The 15,179-nt window shown below is 35.6% G+C and overlaps 1 protein-coding gene across 5 annotated transcripts in view; it reads right to left on the reverse strand.

The window, feature by feature from the left end:
- Positions 1-15,179, reverse strand: part of AQR (aquarius intron-binding spliceosomal factor) — a 154,036-nt gene that overhangs the window by 31,391 nt on the left and 107,466 nt on the right. For all 5 annotated transcript variants that reach the window (XM_050797539.1, XM_050797537.1, XM_050797541.1 and 2 more), the window contains 6 exons: positions 13,959-14,105; positions 13,300-13,369; positions 10,118-10,228; positions 6,644-6,753; positions 2,910-3,045; positions 902-1,111 (listed from right to left, as the gene is read on the reverse strand). In XM_050797539.1, coding sequence (XP_050653496.1) covers positions 902-1,111; positions 2,910-3,045; positions 6,644-6,753; positions 10,118-10,228; positions 13,300-13,369; positions 13,959-14,105 — 784 coding nt within the window. The remainder of the gene's footprint in view (positions 1-901; positions 1,112-2,909; positions 3,046-6,643; positions 6,754-10,117; positions 10,229-13,299; positions 13,370-13,958; positions 14,106-15,179) is intronic.

The raw sequence follows: 15,179 nt of genomic DNA on the forward strand, positions 1-15,179 counted from the left end.
TAAAAGACACAAAGACAAGAAACAATGTCCCTGATTTTTCTACCTTTCTACCTGAAAATTTAATCCTAAATTTTCTTACTGAGGAATCTGAGCCTGAATGTGATCCCTTTATAGGACCGCTGTAGTTTTTCAATGATGTTTGCTATCTATTTTTGCAATGATGATTCTGCAGTGATGTGGCAAAAACTAGGAGACATATCCAGGGGGTGCTGGGTTCCAGATATACTCTCTGTTCCCATTGTGTAGCTATGACTCATTTCACTTCAATAATCAGAATCAATCATCCTGGTTACTATAGCAACCCCACCATCTTACTGATCAAGAGGCATACAGGACTTAGAATAGCCACATGGCAGTCTCAAATTCCAATTCAAAGAAGCATTATTGAATTTCTTGATGGAAGCATTCCTTTCTCAAAAATACTAAGACCTTTACATCAGGAAAGCCAGAATAAAGATCCAATTTATATCTTACTTAAAATTAACAATCTAATTTCTAAGATTTGAATATTTCAGGCCGGGTGTGGTGGCTCACACCTGTAATCCCAGCACTTTGGGAGGCAGAGGCAAGCAGGTAACTTGAGGTCAGGAGTTCGAGAACAGACTGGCCAACATGGTGAAACCCTGTCTCTACTAAAAACACAAAAATTAGCTGGGCAAGGTGGTGTACACCTGTAATCCCAGCTGCTCAGGAGGCTGAGGCAGAAGAATCACCTGAACCTGGAAGGTGGAGGTTGCAGTGAGTCAAGCTCGTGCCACTGCACTCCAGCCTGGGCAACAGGACAAGATTCCGTCTCAAAAAAAAAAAAAAAAAAAAAAAAAAGTTTTGAATATTTCACATTTACTTAAAAAAAAAAAAAAATTAAAAACCATTATAGTTCAAAGAACTAGAGAATCCTTACCTCAAGCTGAGTAAAGATTTTCTTAATATGCCTGAAACATCCTTCGGCAATTTCCATGTCTTCTTCGTAAGATCTTCCTTTAAAAATAGGTTGAGGAGCATTTGCAAAGTATTCATGGAAAGGGAAGAAAGTGGAGACTTCTGTAACATCTGGCAATGTACTACCTTTATTTTTCACTTTGCTGATATACTCTTCCCAACGAGACATTACCTGTAGAAAAAAGGACTTGAGGTTAACTGCCACCTAATTATGATGTTTTAAAGCATAAAATAAATAAACCTTATAAAAACAAGATCTGCTACGTGGAAAAAAAAAAAAAAAAAAAAAAAAGAAACTCAGTTTTTGATCCAATGTAAGTATTCTTCATTCCTGTGACTGACAGATTGCTCTTCTGTTGTAAAAGTAACCTTGTCTTTGGAGAAAAAAAGGCTCCTTAATAACAAATTTCTACAAACTGGAAAGAGCCTCAACGTCATCATATGGAACTCTAACTCAGACAGTTCAGATTCTCCATGTAACTCAAGTCAGTTTACTACTAATACTTAAAAGAAATGTAAAGGAAAGAAAGCTCTCTGGATAAAGAAATTTCTCATTTTTTTCATCTCTGTTTCTCTCCATATATGGTAAGTTCAGTTTTAGCAGCTTTTTAATCAATTTGGCACTTGTCAACCCTTCTCCCAGATTTTTAGAACATTTATAAAGAACGTGTGGTTAAGCTGAGTGCATATTTGAAAGCTTATGACTTTTGTGATTATAGTTCAATTACTTTGTATAATGTTAGCTATGCCTCAACCAGCCATTTACTGTGTAACCTCAATTTCTGTAACTCTCCCAGGTATTTTTCTGTTATAATTTCAGTATTTCACAAAAGTGTAGTCCTTAGGCAAAACATCTGAGGAGCTAAATAAAAATGTGGATTCCTGGATTCCACCTCTATTGAATGAGACGCTATAGGAACAAGGGCTAGGGAATTTAACTCATGAACAACTTTCCTGATATGATTCTTAAATGTTGAAAATTGCCAATTTACACTGTGAAGCCTCAAGTTCATTTTTCCCAAATTTATTACATAAACCTTCATAATTTATAGGTTATTTTTCCCACTTTTAAACATTGTTTTCACTGAAAGCCAAGTAATTTTCTGTGTCAAAAAAGCATTTAAACATGATCTTTACTACTTTATGCAAATCCTAAACAGTCTTGAATCTCATGTAGGCTGTATTATGTATTTTCCCTGAGTCACAAGAAACCATGAAAGTTACTCATTTTGAATGGACTTAACTGCTTTGTGATATCCACTTACAATAAGCTTACAATATTATAATTTATATCTAAAATATATAATTGGCATTAAAACAAAGAGAACAAATAGTTATACAAAAATCTTCATTATCCAATTATGTCCTAGTCCATTTAAAATTATTAGTAATCTAATCGACTATTAAAGTTTAGTTTTATTCACTTTATTTGGCTATTTCTCATTGGTTTGCATGCTTCCAAAATTAACTCTAACAAAAGTAAAAGTACACCTTTTTTTTGAGGTCAGAAGCCTTTAACTTCAAGACCCACTGTGCAATTAGTTGTAAGACATAATTTATTTCTGGAAATTTGAAAGAAGAATGTTTTCCTTCATTAGTTGATTAATGTATACAATAAAAGTTAATTATACTTTGTTGCCACTGGGTAGCTAGAATATTTATTTAGTTGTATTTCTATAGTAAAAAAAGAAAAAAGAGTAACCAGAACTTTGTCAACAGAAAGAAAAAAATGTAAAAATTAGCAACACTGGTCTTTCACAGAATGAGTCATCAAGCAAAGTTATTTAGCAAAGAAAATGGAAGATAATACAAAATACACTTAGCATTCATAAATAAAGCTTTTGCAATACCATATATTCTAATCTACTCAAAAAAATAAGCTTTCATGAAGGATCACAAGAACTCATTCCAGCTTCCAATTGGGGTTCATATTATGATGAAGTATGATTCAAAAACCCTTAATATCTTACCTGGTATAAGAAGAAATAGCCTGCAGTTTCACAGGTATATGAGGCATCTCCTGGAACCCCTAGACTCTTTTGCAATCGTTTGACTTCTTCTAAAAGTTCTATTCTTCGAGCCAGAACATAATTAACTCTTCCATACCTAGACATTTCAATTAGGTAAAATGGCAAAACTGTAATAAAGAGACTTTGAAGGAAACAATCAGCAAAATTCAAGAAAATCATAATAGCAAAAAAGGGGAGAAAAAAATAGAAGATATGGCTTCTATTCAACTACTGATGGTAGTTCTCGGGTTACTTTACTCTAAAAGCTACTTAGAGTAGGCCGGGCACGGTGGCTCATGCCTGTAATCCCAGCACTTTGGGAGGCCGAGGCGGGCAGATCATGAGGTCAGGAGATCGAGACCATCATGGCTAATATGGTAAAACCCTGTCTCTACTAAAAATACAAAAAAATCAGCCGGGTGTGGTGGCACACGCCTGTAGTCCCAGCTACTTGGGAGGTTGAGACAGAAGAATGGCATGATCCAGGGAGGTAGAGCTTGCAGTGAGCTGAGACTGTGCCACTGCACTCCATCCTGGGCGACAGAGCAAGACGCTGTCTCAAAAAAAAAACAAAAAAAACAAAAAACAAACAAACAAAAAAACTACTTGGAGTATACTCTATGGACCAGCATTGATCTGCAAGGGTGTTTCTGGTCTAGGAGGAGGGAAAACCAATTACATCACTAAATACACCATTTAGTTCAGCTCTCCATGTTTCTTCTCACAATAGGACACTTTCACAAAGAAAGCAGGACGGTTCATCTGGTGCTAGTTTATTTCATCACAGACCAATAACATATAAGTTCATAAACTGGCTGCTTCAAACAGCACTGTTTTACACTATATAATAGTAGATTAGATCTAAAGGCTTTGAAAAGTAATTTTAAATGTATTTGATTATATCTGTCATCTACATATCCCAATACATAGCTTGGCACCCAAACCTAGCAGGTTCATAATGTTTGCTGAATGAGTAAGAAAACTGAAGTTTGGAGAGCACCTCATCCAAAAACACACAGGGAAGAAAGTAGTGGAACCAGAATTAGATCCCAAATTCTATGCACATTCTTTTCACAACAACACAACAACAAAGGGTCTCCTATAACCCTTTAGTGCTTAAAATAAGACTAAACGAATTTAATCAGTCACTGTTTTTCCCAAGTTTAAAGACTCAACAAAAGAAGTCATGTTCCTAGCTGTATGTAGTTCAGAGATTCACATTTGAGGTAGCAAGGGATGATTAAGAACAAAAAAGAGTTCTAAAACATGATCTATGTTTTGAAGAATTTTTCAACTTGGAAGGATATAAACATTATGGTAGATAAAACTTTTTTCTGTTTGCTTATGTGTAGTTTAAACTTTTATCTACAATGAACACTTTGTTAATGACAAAAAAATCAGGAATGCTTATAGACTCTCTTAATAAAATGCCAAAATTCTTGTGAAGTAATGTTAAACTTAAAAAGCAATAGACAGGCCCGGGCACAGTGGCTCATGCCTGTAATCCCAGCACTTTGGGAGGCCGAGGCAGGCAGATCACTTGAGGTCAGGAGTTCAAGACTACCCTGGCCAACATGGCAAAAACCCGTCTCTACTAAAAATACAAAAACTAGTCGGTTGTGGTGGTGGGCGCCTGTAATCCCAGCTACTTGGGAGGCTGGGGCACAAGAATCCCTTGAACCCAGGAGGCAGAGGTTACAGTGAACTGAGATCACACCACTACACTCCAGCCTGGGCGACAGAGTGAGACTCTGTCTCAAAAAAAATAAAATAAATAAATACATAAAAGCAATATACAGTACAATTAAACTCTATGTACTGTCTGCTCAATTAGTACATTATTACACTTGAAAGATAAAGACTTAATTATTTTTAAAAAGCAACATAAGGCTGGGCACAGTGGCACACACCTATCATCCTAGCACTTTGGGAGGCCAAGACGGATGGATTGCCTGAGCTCAGGAGTTCAAGACCAGCCTGGGCAGCATGGTGAAACCTCATCTCTACCAAAATACAAAAAAATCAGCCGGGCGTGGTGGCGGGTACCTGTAATCCCAGCTACTCAGGAGGCTGAGGCAGAAGAACTGCTTGAACCCAGGAAGCAGAGGTTGCAGTGAGCTGAGACAGTGCCACTGCACTCCAGTCTGGGCAACAAAGTGAAACTCCGTCTCAAAAAAAAAAAAAGCAACATAAAAATTACAAATAACAGTATTACAGAAAAAGACTAGCAAAAAGTTGTTTTAGGATAGTATAACTATGGATAACCACTCCTTCTCTACAACTTCACCAGATTTTACAATTTTTTCTTCAGAGAAAGTGATATTACTTTTATTGTGAAACAACAGTTATGATTTTTCTTTTTAATTGTAAGAAAGAAAGAATATGTCCAATCAAATATGCAAACTAGCAATATCTAGGTTATGTGTCAGAAGAAAAAAGTATATTTTCTTCTAACAAATTTGGTGGTATCTGAAATCATCGTAAAAATTCTACCCCATTCTAATATTCTTTAAAAACTATAAATTCTACTTCAATATAATTGTAATTATAGTCAAACATTCTATTAGCACCGTCATGTTCACTGAATTCTGAATTATTAGATTTTAGAATCTAACCTACCTTTGTAAGTTGGCTTTAAAATGATGAAATACTTATGGGATTAATTCAAAAGTATTACTGGATAATCTGAAAATAAGAATATAGAGCCCTAAATAACCTACGACATGTTGTTCTTTGCCCTCTGCGACATAATGACTTTTTAGAAGCTAAGTGTTTGGTAAGCTCTATAACACAAGAACTCAAAATAGATGCACATAATAATTTAAAACTCTTTTAATGTCTATGATCGATTTGTCAAAGATCATGTTTAACAGCCAAAGGCCACATTAAATAAGTCCAGCTGTTAATTGTGATTATCTAAAATTGGGCTTTAAAAATTGACTTAAATATAAACAAATTGAGACATTATAAAACAACTTTGAAGGAAAAAAATTAAAATACTAATGGCAGAAGAAACCCGACTTGTAAAGTTTTAGTCAATTTACAGTATGTAATATCAAACATAAAGTCCAGCCAAACTGGCAATAAGTATCTGAAGTTATACTTATAACCCCAAATCTTATGTTATCATTAATCATTAATTTGCATTTCTTTTTCTTTTTTTTGAGACAGAGTCTCGCTCTCGCTCTGTCGCCAGGCTGGAGTGCAACAGCGCAATCTCGGCTCACGGCAACCTCTGCCTGCCGGGCTCCAGCTATTCGCCTGCGTCAGCCTCTGGTAATTTCTATTTCAATAAATAAATCAACCTCTTAACTGGCATCTAAAATATATGCAAATTAAATACCTGAATAAGATGTGAGAAAGGAACCATTTAAAGTTGTACAGGGTTGAATTGGTAACGTTAAAAATTACCTCAATAAATAGAAAGCAAAAGGCAATCTGTAATTTTAAAAAGATTAACAAGATCATTCTCTTCATTAATATAATTATATGTTTGAAGACAAAATGGCATAAACATATACAATTGGAACTGAGGGACATCATGACCAGATTTCTAGGTCAACATACAGTCTTAGTAAGTTACATTAGAACCTTTTAGAATTAAGTTTGAGTATTCATTGCTCTCTTCTTCTTTAATATAATAAAAGAAATAAAAGGAAAATAAAAAATCCTTTTTTACACTCCCATTTGCCCACCTGCTGAAATCTTTCTCTGTCTCCAGCTCTTCTTCTCCATGACCAAGACGCAGTAGGTGACGCTCATCGATGTCTAATGCCATGATTTTCTCAAACAACTGGTTAAGAGCCTAGAGAATAAAGCAAGAAGGGTGATGACACCTTTAAACGCAGCAAAAACTAGCATTTAGAAAGAATCAAAGTTGAAACACAGAAGGAAATCCGCCTTATATTAGGCCATTTATAATTTAATCAAATAATATTTATATTGATTTCTGATATTGCCATCTATGTCTATTTGGCTGTATGGATAAGTAGAAAACATAAAACCACCCACCCATTAAACATCTGCTTTTAATTTACAAAACAAGAAAGGCATTGACTCAGATGCTATTTCTTCTAAGTTGTAACAATTCCTAAAATAAACAACCACACTGAGCTTCATTTCATTCAACAGCATTTCCTTGGGTTGCAGAGAACTGAAAAAGTTTTTGCAGTTGGAGAAAGACAGTAAGAAGGCAGTGAGTGCGTAGGTAGAATACATTTAAGAGGACCAGAAGGTGGAAACGTAAATTGCATCTTTTTCAAATCTTAGTCTGAAAGTCTAATGTTCTCAATATAATAAAGAGCAGAGCACTCATTCATTGCAAACTATTTATGAAAGTCATTTAAAAGTCACTACTTTCTATCTATGAAATGTTCATAATTAGGGTTCCCTCGAATCCTAGTATTCATTATCTGAACTTCTGCAGTTACAAGGTTTTACAGAAAGGCAAAAGTTTCATAGTATGGAAAGATTCACTAATTAAGGTATTATTTAAAAATGAGCTGCCATTCAAATCTCTCTCCTCACTTATCACTAGTCCAACCCTGCCTGTGAAGTCAACATCCAGTCTTATAAACACCTAGGTTATATAATGTAGATACAGATATCCTTTACCATCAAAATTCCAGCATTCTGAGCTCTGAAACTGAAGAGATTTAACTAACTTTTCAGAAAAATCCCCCACTATCCAAACTCTTGATACTCATCATCCAAAACTCAGCACCCAACAGAGCAGATTACATGGTGTTACTCACTATCCAAACCTTCACTATTCAAACTCAAGAACCACACAGATTTAGAGTAAAAGTAAAAACAAAAAAACAAAAAACAAAAACCCCACAAACTTGCACACTATTATCCCAAAAAAACGACATGATTTCATTGTGAATTAGAGTGATTTTGGAAAACTACTTGAATTATACATGCAAATGAAGATCTGGCACACAAAACAGTTAACTGAAGGAAAACAATCAATTTGATGGGCATCAAGGGAAATGATTTGAATTTCAAAAAACCAAGGCAGGTGTTTAGCAAGCAGAGAATTATGTGTCTATTTTTGCAAATTAATCTTTTCAATGACTGTGCTATACAAATCAATCATAAAGTAGAGGATAACTGTAGAAAGCCGTATCAAGGTATGACAAAACAGTAAAAAATATGTTAAAACAACACATGAATTATTCTTTGTTCATTCTAAGAATTTACAATAGGCATATTACAGAACAAATTTTATAAACAGAAGAAAAAAAACTTCTTTTCATAATTTCTTTTATCAAGACAAAGTCCAAATTGATCCCCCTTCAACTCCCACAAATTCGGTATATTGGATGTGTTATGTCCAATATATTATTATGTAATATGTTATATAATTATGTATAACATATATTCAGTATATTGGATAAGTTTAGTACTTATAAACTTCAAAATATATAAAAATGTCAGGCAAATGAACTGAATAGTATTATTTTTAAAACCTTATAAATTAAAAGTTAATGATCACCAGAATAACTGATATTTGGCATTCCAATAACACTTGTTTTCGGAATGCTTCTGTGTATACCAATTCTTTCTAAGACTGGTCAACTGAAGTCACCACTGTTAACATAAACTCCGAGAAAAAACTTTCAGAGGTTTTGACTACCATGCAAATTTCATAATGTGCTTCAGGATGTTCTCAGAGTTGCCTGTCTCATTTTATACCATATCTAATAAATGTTACTTGTTCTTCCCTCATTTCTGACAGCTTGAGAATGACTAAAGTAGAATACAGTCCCTTCATGTAATACAGGTGTACATTTCACATGAATTTGAAATTTAATCCAGTATCAATGCACTTTAGACCTTAGTCTTTCAGGAATATTCATTCTACTAAATGAAGAAAAATGCTCCCAATAAGAGTTAATGCTTATAATCTCAAAGTAAAAGTTCTAGTTTAGTGTAGAAGAAAGGAAAAAATGGCAATTTAATTTAATCCAAATATCTAACCATATATCCAAATATAGTCTTAGCTTTTTCATGTTAACGACCCTCTCCAGTAGAAATAAAAGATTGTTTTTATATATCTCTTAGTGTTGTCTCATTATAAGCAGTGATAATCCATGAGTAGCTCAAAAGCAGATACTCCTCAACTTACAATGGGGTTACATTCCAATAAACCTATCAAAAGTTGAAAATCTCCTAAGTTGAAAATACATTTAACACACCTAACCTACTGAACACCACAGCTTAGCCTAGCCTATGTAAAACATACTCAGAACACATATATTAGCCTATACCTGGGCAAAATCATCTAACACAGTGTGCCTATTTTATACTGAAATGTTGACTATCTCATATAATATATTAAATAGTGAAATAAGAATGACAAACAGAATGGTTGTATGGGTACCTGAAGTACAATTTCTGCTGAATTCATATTGCTTTCACACCACCATAAAGTCAAAATATTATAGGTCAGAATAAAAGTCGAACCAAAAGTCAGGAACCATCTGTACCAATTAGCCTTTACCGGTATTCTGTAGTACCCATGATCAGATTTTCATACAAGGAGAAATCATCTATTAATACATTCATTTCATGAATCCCCTGCTCCTTCCTTGTTAGGAACAAGTGCTCAATACCGCAAGGAAGAACCAGCACTCAGACAAAAAGTTTTCTCAGCAAGGCAATTTACTTCTGCAGGTGGGTGCTACCTGCATCAGTCACATTCACAAGAGCACACCGAACAAAAGAGAGAAGGGTTTTTACTCCTAACGCAACCCCTATATCTGTGTCCTTTCCCCATTGGCTGGAGTAAGACTGCACAATCTAAACTACCCTGATTGGCTAAAACTTAAGCTTTTCTAAATATGGTCACCGTGTGACGGGGAAGCAAGAGAGACGAGGGGGTCCTCGTGGGACCTAGGAGCTAATGCATTCCCAAATAAGGGAGAGAATGTGAGCCACAAACCGGCTGAGACTTAGGCATGCCAGAATATGTTAGGGAACAGGTAGGCCAGGCTCAGAAAAATGGAGAACAAAGAATGAAGAAACTAGATTTCTTGAAGAGGAACTTATTGTGTCCCACCCTTACCTCCCTCTCAACCCGTAACCTGTATGCACACATGCATGCACGCACACACACACACACACACACACACACACACACACACAAATACAGAGTCATTTACCTGATTGGAATGAGTAACAATTAGAGTCCTCTGTTCTGGGAAATTGTGGTAGATGTTAGATATGATCTGAACTGCCACATCTGTTTTGCCTGTACCAGGTGGGCCCACAACCTAAAAAGAAGATGAACATATAGTAAACTACTAAGTCATCACAGTTATCACACATTGTTAGAAAATGTGAAGTACAGACCTGAAAGATAAAATTAACAAATTCAGTAGATGGGCCCAATAACAAAATGAACAGGATAAAGGAAGAGTTGGTGAACTTTGAGATAGATCAGTAAGCTACACAACCTGAATAACAGAAAAAAAGATTGAAAAAAAATAGAGACCCAAGAATCTATAGAACAACATTAACAAGTCTAACACTCATGTCAACAAATTCTAAGAAGGAGAGGAAAAAGAGTATGGCATAGACAAAATTTTCGAAAAATCATGGCTGAAAATTTCCTAAATATGGCAAAAGACATAACTCTACAGATTCAAGCAGCTCAGTAAACCCCAAGAGAATAACCCCAAAGAAATCCAAGCTCAGATATACCAAAATTAAATGGTTAAAAACAAAAAGCAAAGAAAAAGAATCCCCATAGCAACCAGAGAAAAATGATACATTATATATAACAAAAAGATATTTAAAATGACTTTGGATTTGTCATCAGAAAACATGGAAATCAGAAGAAGTGTAATAACACTTAAAGTGCTAAAAGGAAGAATTATCAACCCACAATTCTATGTCGAGGTGAAATATCTTTTATGAAGATGAATTAGAGACATTCTTGCATGAAGAAAAACAAAACTAACTCATATCTAGTAGACATGTTATAAAAAGTGGTTTTAAAAAAAAAAAAGTTCTTCAGACAGAAAGAAAATGCTACCAGAGGAAACTTGGAATATCAGGAATATAGAATAAATGGCAAATATAGTAAGAGGCTATTTTTTCCTCTAGAGTTCTTTAAAATACGTATACAGGTGAAACCAAAAATTCTAATACTACCTGATGGTATCTTAATGTATTTAGATGTAACACACAAAACAACTACAATATAAAAGGGGAAGGAAGGTAAAGGAATCTTTATGGGAGTAAGTATTTGCCATTCAACCTGAAGTGACATAATACTAATTGTAAGTAGGCTTTGAAAAGTTAAGTATGTTGCAAATTCCTAGAGCAGCCACTAAGAAAACACTACACCCAAAAATATAATGAAAGAATATGATAGGCCAGGCGCAGTGGCTCACATCTGTAATCTCAGCACTTTGGGAGGCTGAGAGAGGCAGATCACTCAAGGCCAGGAGTTCAAGACCAGCCTGGCCAACATAGTGAAAACCAATTCTCTACTAAAAATACAAAAATATCAGCTGGCCGTGGTGGTGCACACCTGTAATCCCAGCTACTCAGGTGGCTGAGGCACAAGAATCATTTGAACCTGAGAAAGCAGAGGTTGCAGTGAGGTAGGATGGTGGCACTACACTTCAGCCTGGGCTACAAAGTGAGACTGTCTCAAAAAAAAAACCGAAAAAAAAACAAATATAATAAATAAAAACATAATACTCAAATAATACAATGGAAAGCAGGAAAAGGGAAACGGAAGAATACAAAATAAAGGGAACAAATAGAAAATAAATAAAAAATGATAGGCCTAAATCCAAATGTGTCCATTAATTTGCATTAAATGTGAATAATCTAAACACCAAGTTAAAAGACAGAGACTCTCAGAATGGATAAAGCAACATACCTAAAGTATATGCTGTTTATAAGAAACTCACCTCAAATATAACGACAAATAGAAGTAAAATGACAAAAAAAGAAATATCGTGCAAACACAACTTAAAAGAGAGCTGCAGTAACAATATTAACATCAGACAAAGTAGACTTCAGAGCCAAGAAAACTTCCAACAATGAAGACAGACACTACATAATAATAAATGGGGCCAATTCACCATGACAACATAACAGCCTTAAAGGTGTGAAGCACTTATCCATGAAGCTTCAAAATACATTAAGCAAAAATTGACAGACCTAAAGGAGAAACAGACAAATTCATAATTATAGTGAGAGACTTCAATAGTCTGCTTTCAGTAATCGACAAAACAACAGACAGAAAATCAGCAATGATAGAGAAAAATTAAATAATAACATCAATGAAATGGATCTAATTGACATTTATAGGACAACCCACTCCAAAACAACAGAATACACATTATTTTCAAGTGCACATGAAATAGTCACCAAGAGAGATCATATGCTGGGCCATAAAACAAATTTTAACAAATTTAAAAAGCAAAAACCAAAAAATTAAAATCATACAATATGTTCTCTGACCATAATAGACTTTGACCAGAAATCAGTAACTGGAAGATTACAGGGAAACCTCCAAATACTTAAAAATTAAACACACTTCTAAATCAGTTGTCAGCAGATTTTTTTCTGTAAAGAGCCAGAGAGGAAGCATTTTCGGCTTTGCAGGCTAAGCAATCTGTGTTGCAAGTACTTATCTCTGCCATTGCAGCACAAAAATGGCTATAAGCAATGCAGAAAACAAATGGATGATATATTTGCTAATTATCCTAATTTGATCATTACACAATATATACAGTCATCAAAACATCACATCATACCCCATAAATATGCACAATTATGTCAATTAAAAATAAAACAAAACCATGTTCTAATAAAACTATGAACACTGAAGTGAGCAGCAAGATCTCTAAATGCATAAGAACCTACACTTGCTTATAAACACTTAAATTCAGTGGGGCTGCTGTACTTCAAATAGAACACATTCTAAAATCTGTTACTTACTTCTAGTCTTAATCTATGTTTTTAAAAAAAAAAAAAAAAGGTGTGGCTGGGTGCGGTGGCTCACGCCTGTAATCCCAATACTTTGGGAGGCCGAGGTGGGTGGATCACCTGAGGTCAGGAGTTCAAGACAAGACTGGCCAACATGGCAAAACCTTGCCTCTACTGAAAATACAAAAAATTAGCTGGGCTTGGTGGCGGGTGCCTGTAATCTCAGCTACTTGGGAGGCTGAGGCAGGAGAATCACAAGGCGAACCTGGGAGGCGGAGGGTGCAGTGAGCTGAGATCGCACTACTGCACCACTGCACTCCAGCGTGGGCAACAAGAGCGAAACTGTGTCTCAGAAAACAAACAAACAAACAAACAGGTATAACAACTATCTTACCATAGTCAGCCCAGGCTGCATTCCAGCACGGATGGCTTCTATCTGTGTATGAGTGAACTGAATCGTATTACTGCAAGTAAGAGTAAATAAAAAGTTGGTACAGATAAATGATACTTAGTATAATACAAATTTAGACAACAATGACCAGTGGTCTAAACATCTGCTCTGTATTTACCCCAGTTCTCTCAATCTCTTCTGAATGACTCCCTTCCCCTCTACCCTCCAACACAGACAATTAAAATGGAATTATAGTTACTTTTCAGTACTTAGCCCATCTCAGACCTCATTTGGAGTGCCAAAGTTCTAGTTCCCATTCTAATACTAAATATAATTCCAACTTACTAGTTATGGAACACATGCATTAGGGCTACTGCTGTATGTAACATAGGCTCATGAAGTAAGAACCCTTTGCTCAAATTAAGGTAGCCCTCTAACATTTATTTGTCATAGTACCTGAAAATGTTTCTTTTTGAGATATTATGACTACAGAATGGCCTAAAATGTCAGTTATTCAGCTGACTGATAGAATAGAAAGAAAGGGGGTTCAGAAACAGGAGTTTTGTGGAGTTGTAAAAGAAACAAAATTTAAAAACATTCCTAATCCAGCTGCATTGGCAAACTATTATCATTATTACAATTAGAATAGGTAGTAAAATTACCGTTTGGGTTGATTATAAGGATAAGGACCCCTATTAGGAATAACATGGGGCTCAACAATTAAGGTTTTTGCCTCCTCGGTGTCTTCATCTTCCACATCCGCATCTTTCCTTTTCTTCCCTTTTCCACTTCTTACCGGAAAAGTTATCCTACAAGACCAAAACTTTTGTTCATTTTTACAATTAACAAGGATTTACTGAGTACCTATCTGGTACATGACATTGTAGGCACAATAATCACAGGAGTAAGAAACATTTCTGGCTTAAAGGAACTCACTATCTGTATGTAAACTCTGAAAATGGTAGAGTTATAAGCACTAAAGTGTTGAGAGTTTTCAGATTTAAAAAAGTAATCCAGTTAATGGAGATTTAAGGGAGAATTTAAAGAAACATTAAATACTATGTCACGTGCATTGTAAAGTGTTTTATTCATTGTCCTTCATTTAATCAGAAAAAAAATTCATGGGACAGATGGCATCTAAGATGAGCCTCAAAGAATTTAGGCATTCAAAGACAGGAAGACGTTCCTGGAAGAAAGAAGCAACAGCAGAGGCCAAGTACAAGCGCGTATTTCACCTGAACATGGAGGAAAAATAAGGCTGAAGAGACAGAAGCCTTGTTATGACAGGAACCTTGTAATGACACATCTAGAATATGAAGCTTTTAAGGCAGAGGGTCATAACCTGGGGTTAGGAGGTAACTCCCCACAGATACCTCAGGGAAGTCAATGAACTCCCTAAAATTGAACTAAAAAATTCATTCTCTATGTGTACTTTTTCCAGTTGCCTTTCACATTCTAAAAAACTAGATAACACCAAAGAATGCTAAGAGCCAATGAGGCTAAGTGGTCAGTACTCATTTTGGTAAGAAATAGGAGCAATCAGCTTTTTAGCTAGGCAGTGAATAGCTCTAGCAGTAAACCATGTAATGGATTCTAGTGAGGTGAGATATGGAGGAAAGATTTTGCTACCATAAAGACTGCTGAGGGCCTAAAGAGGGAGCAGTACAAATGGCACATGAAAAAACTATCCTTGGCAGGGAGCATTAGCTCATGCTTGTGATCCCAGCACTTTGGGAGGCCGAGGCAGGGGGATCACGGGGTCAGGAGATCAAGACCATCCTGGCTAACACGGTGAAACCCTGTCTCTACTAAAAATACAAAAAAAAAGAAAATTAGCTGGGTGTGGTGGCAGGTGCCTTGTAGTCCCAGCCACTCGGGAGGCT

The sequence above is a fragment of the Macaca thibetana genome, chromosome 7 (assembly GCF_024542745.1).
Source record: "Macaca thibetana thibetana isolate TM-01 chromosome 7, ASM2454274v1, whole genome shotgun sequence".
NCBI lineage: Eukaryota > Metazoa > Chordata > Mammalia > Primates > Cercopithecidae > Macaca > Macaca thibetana.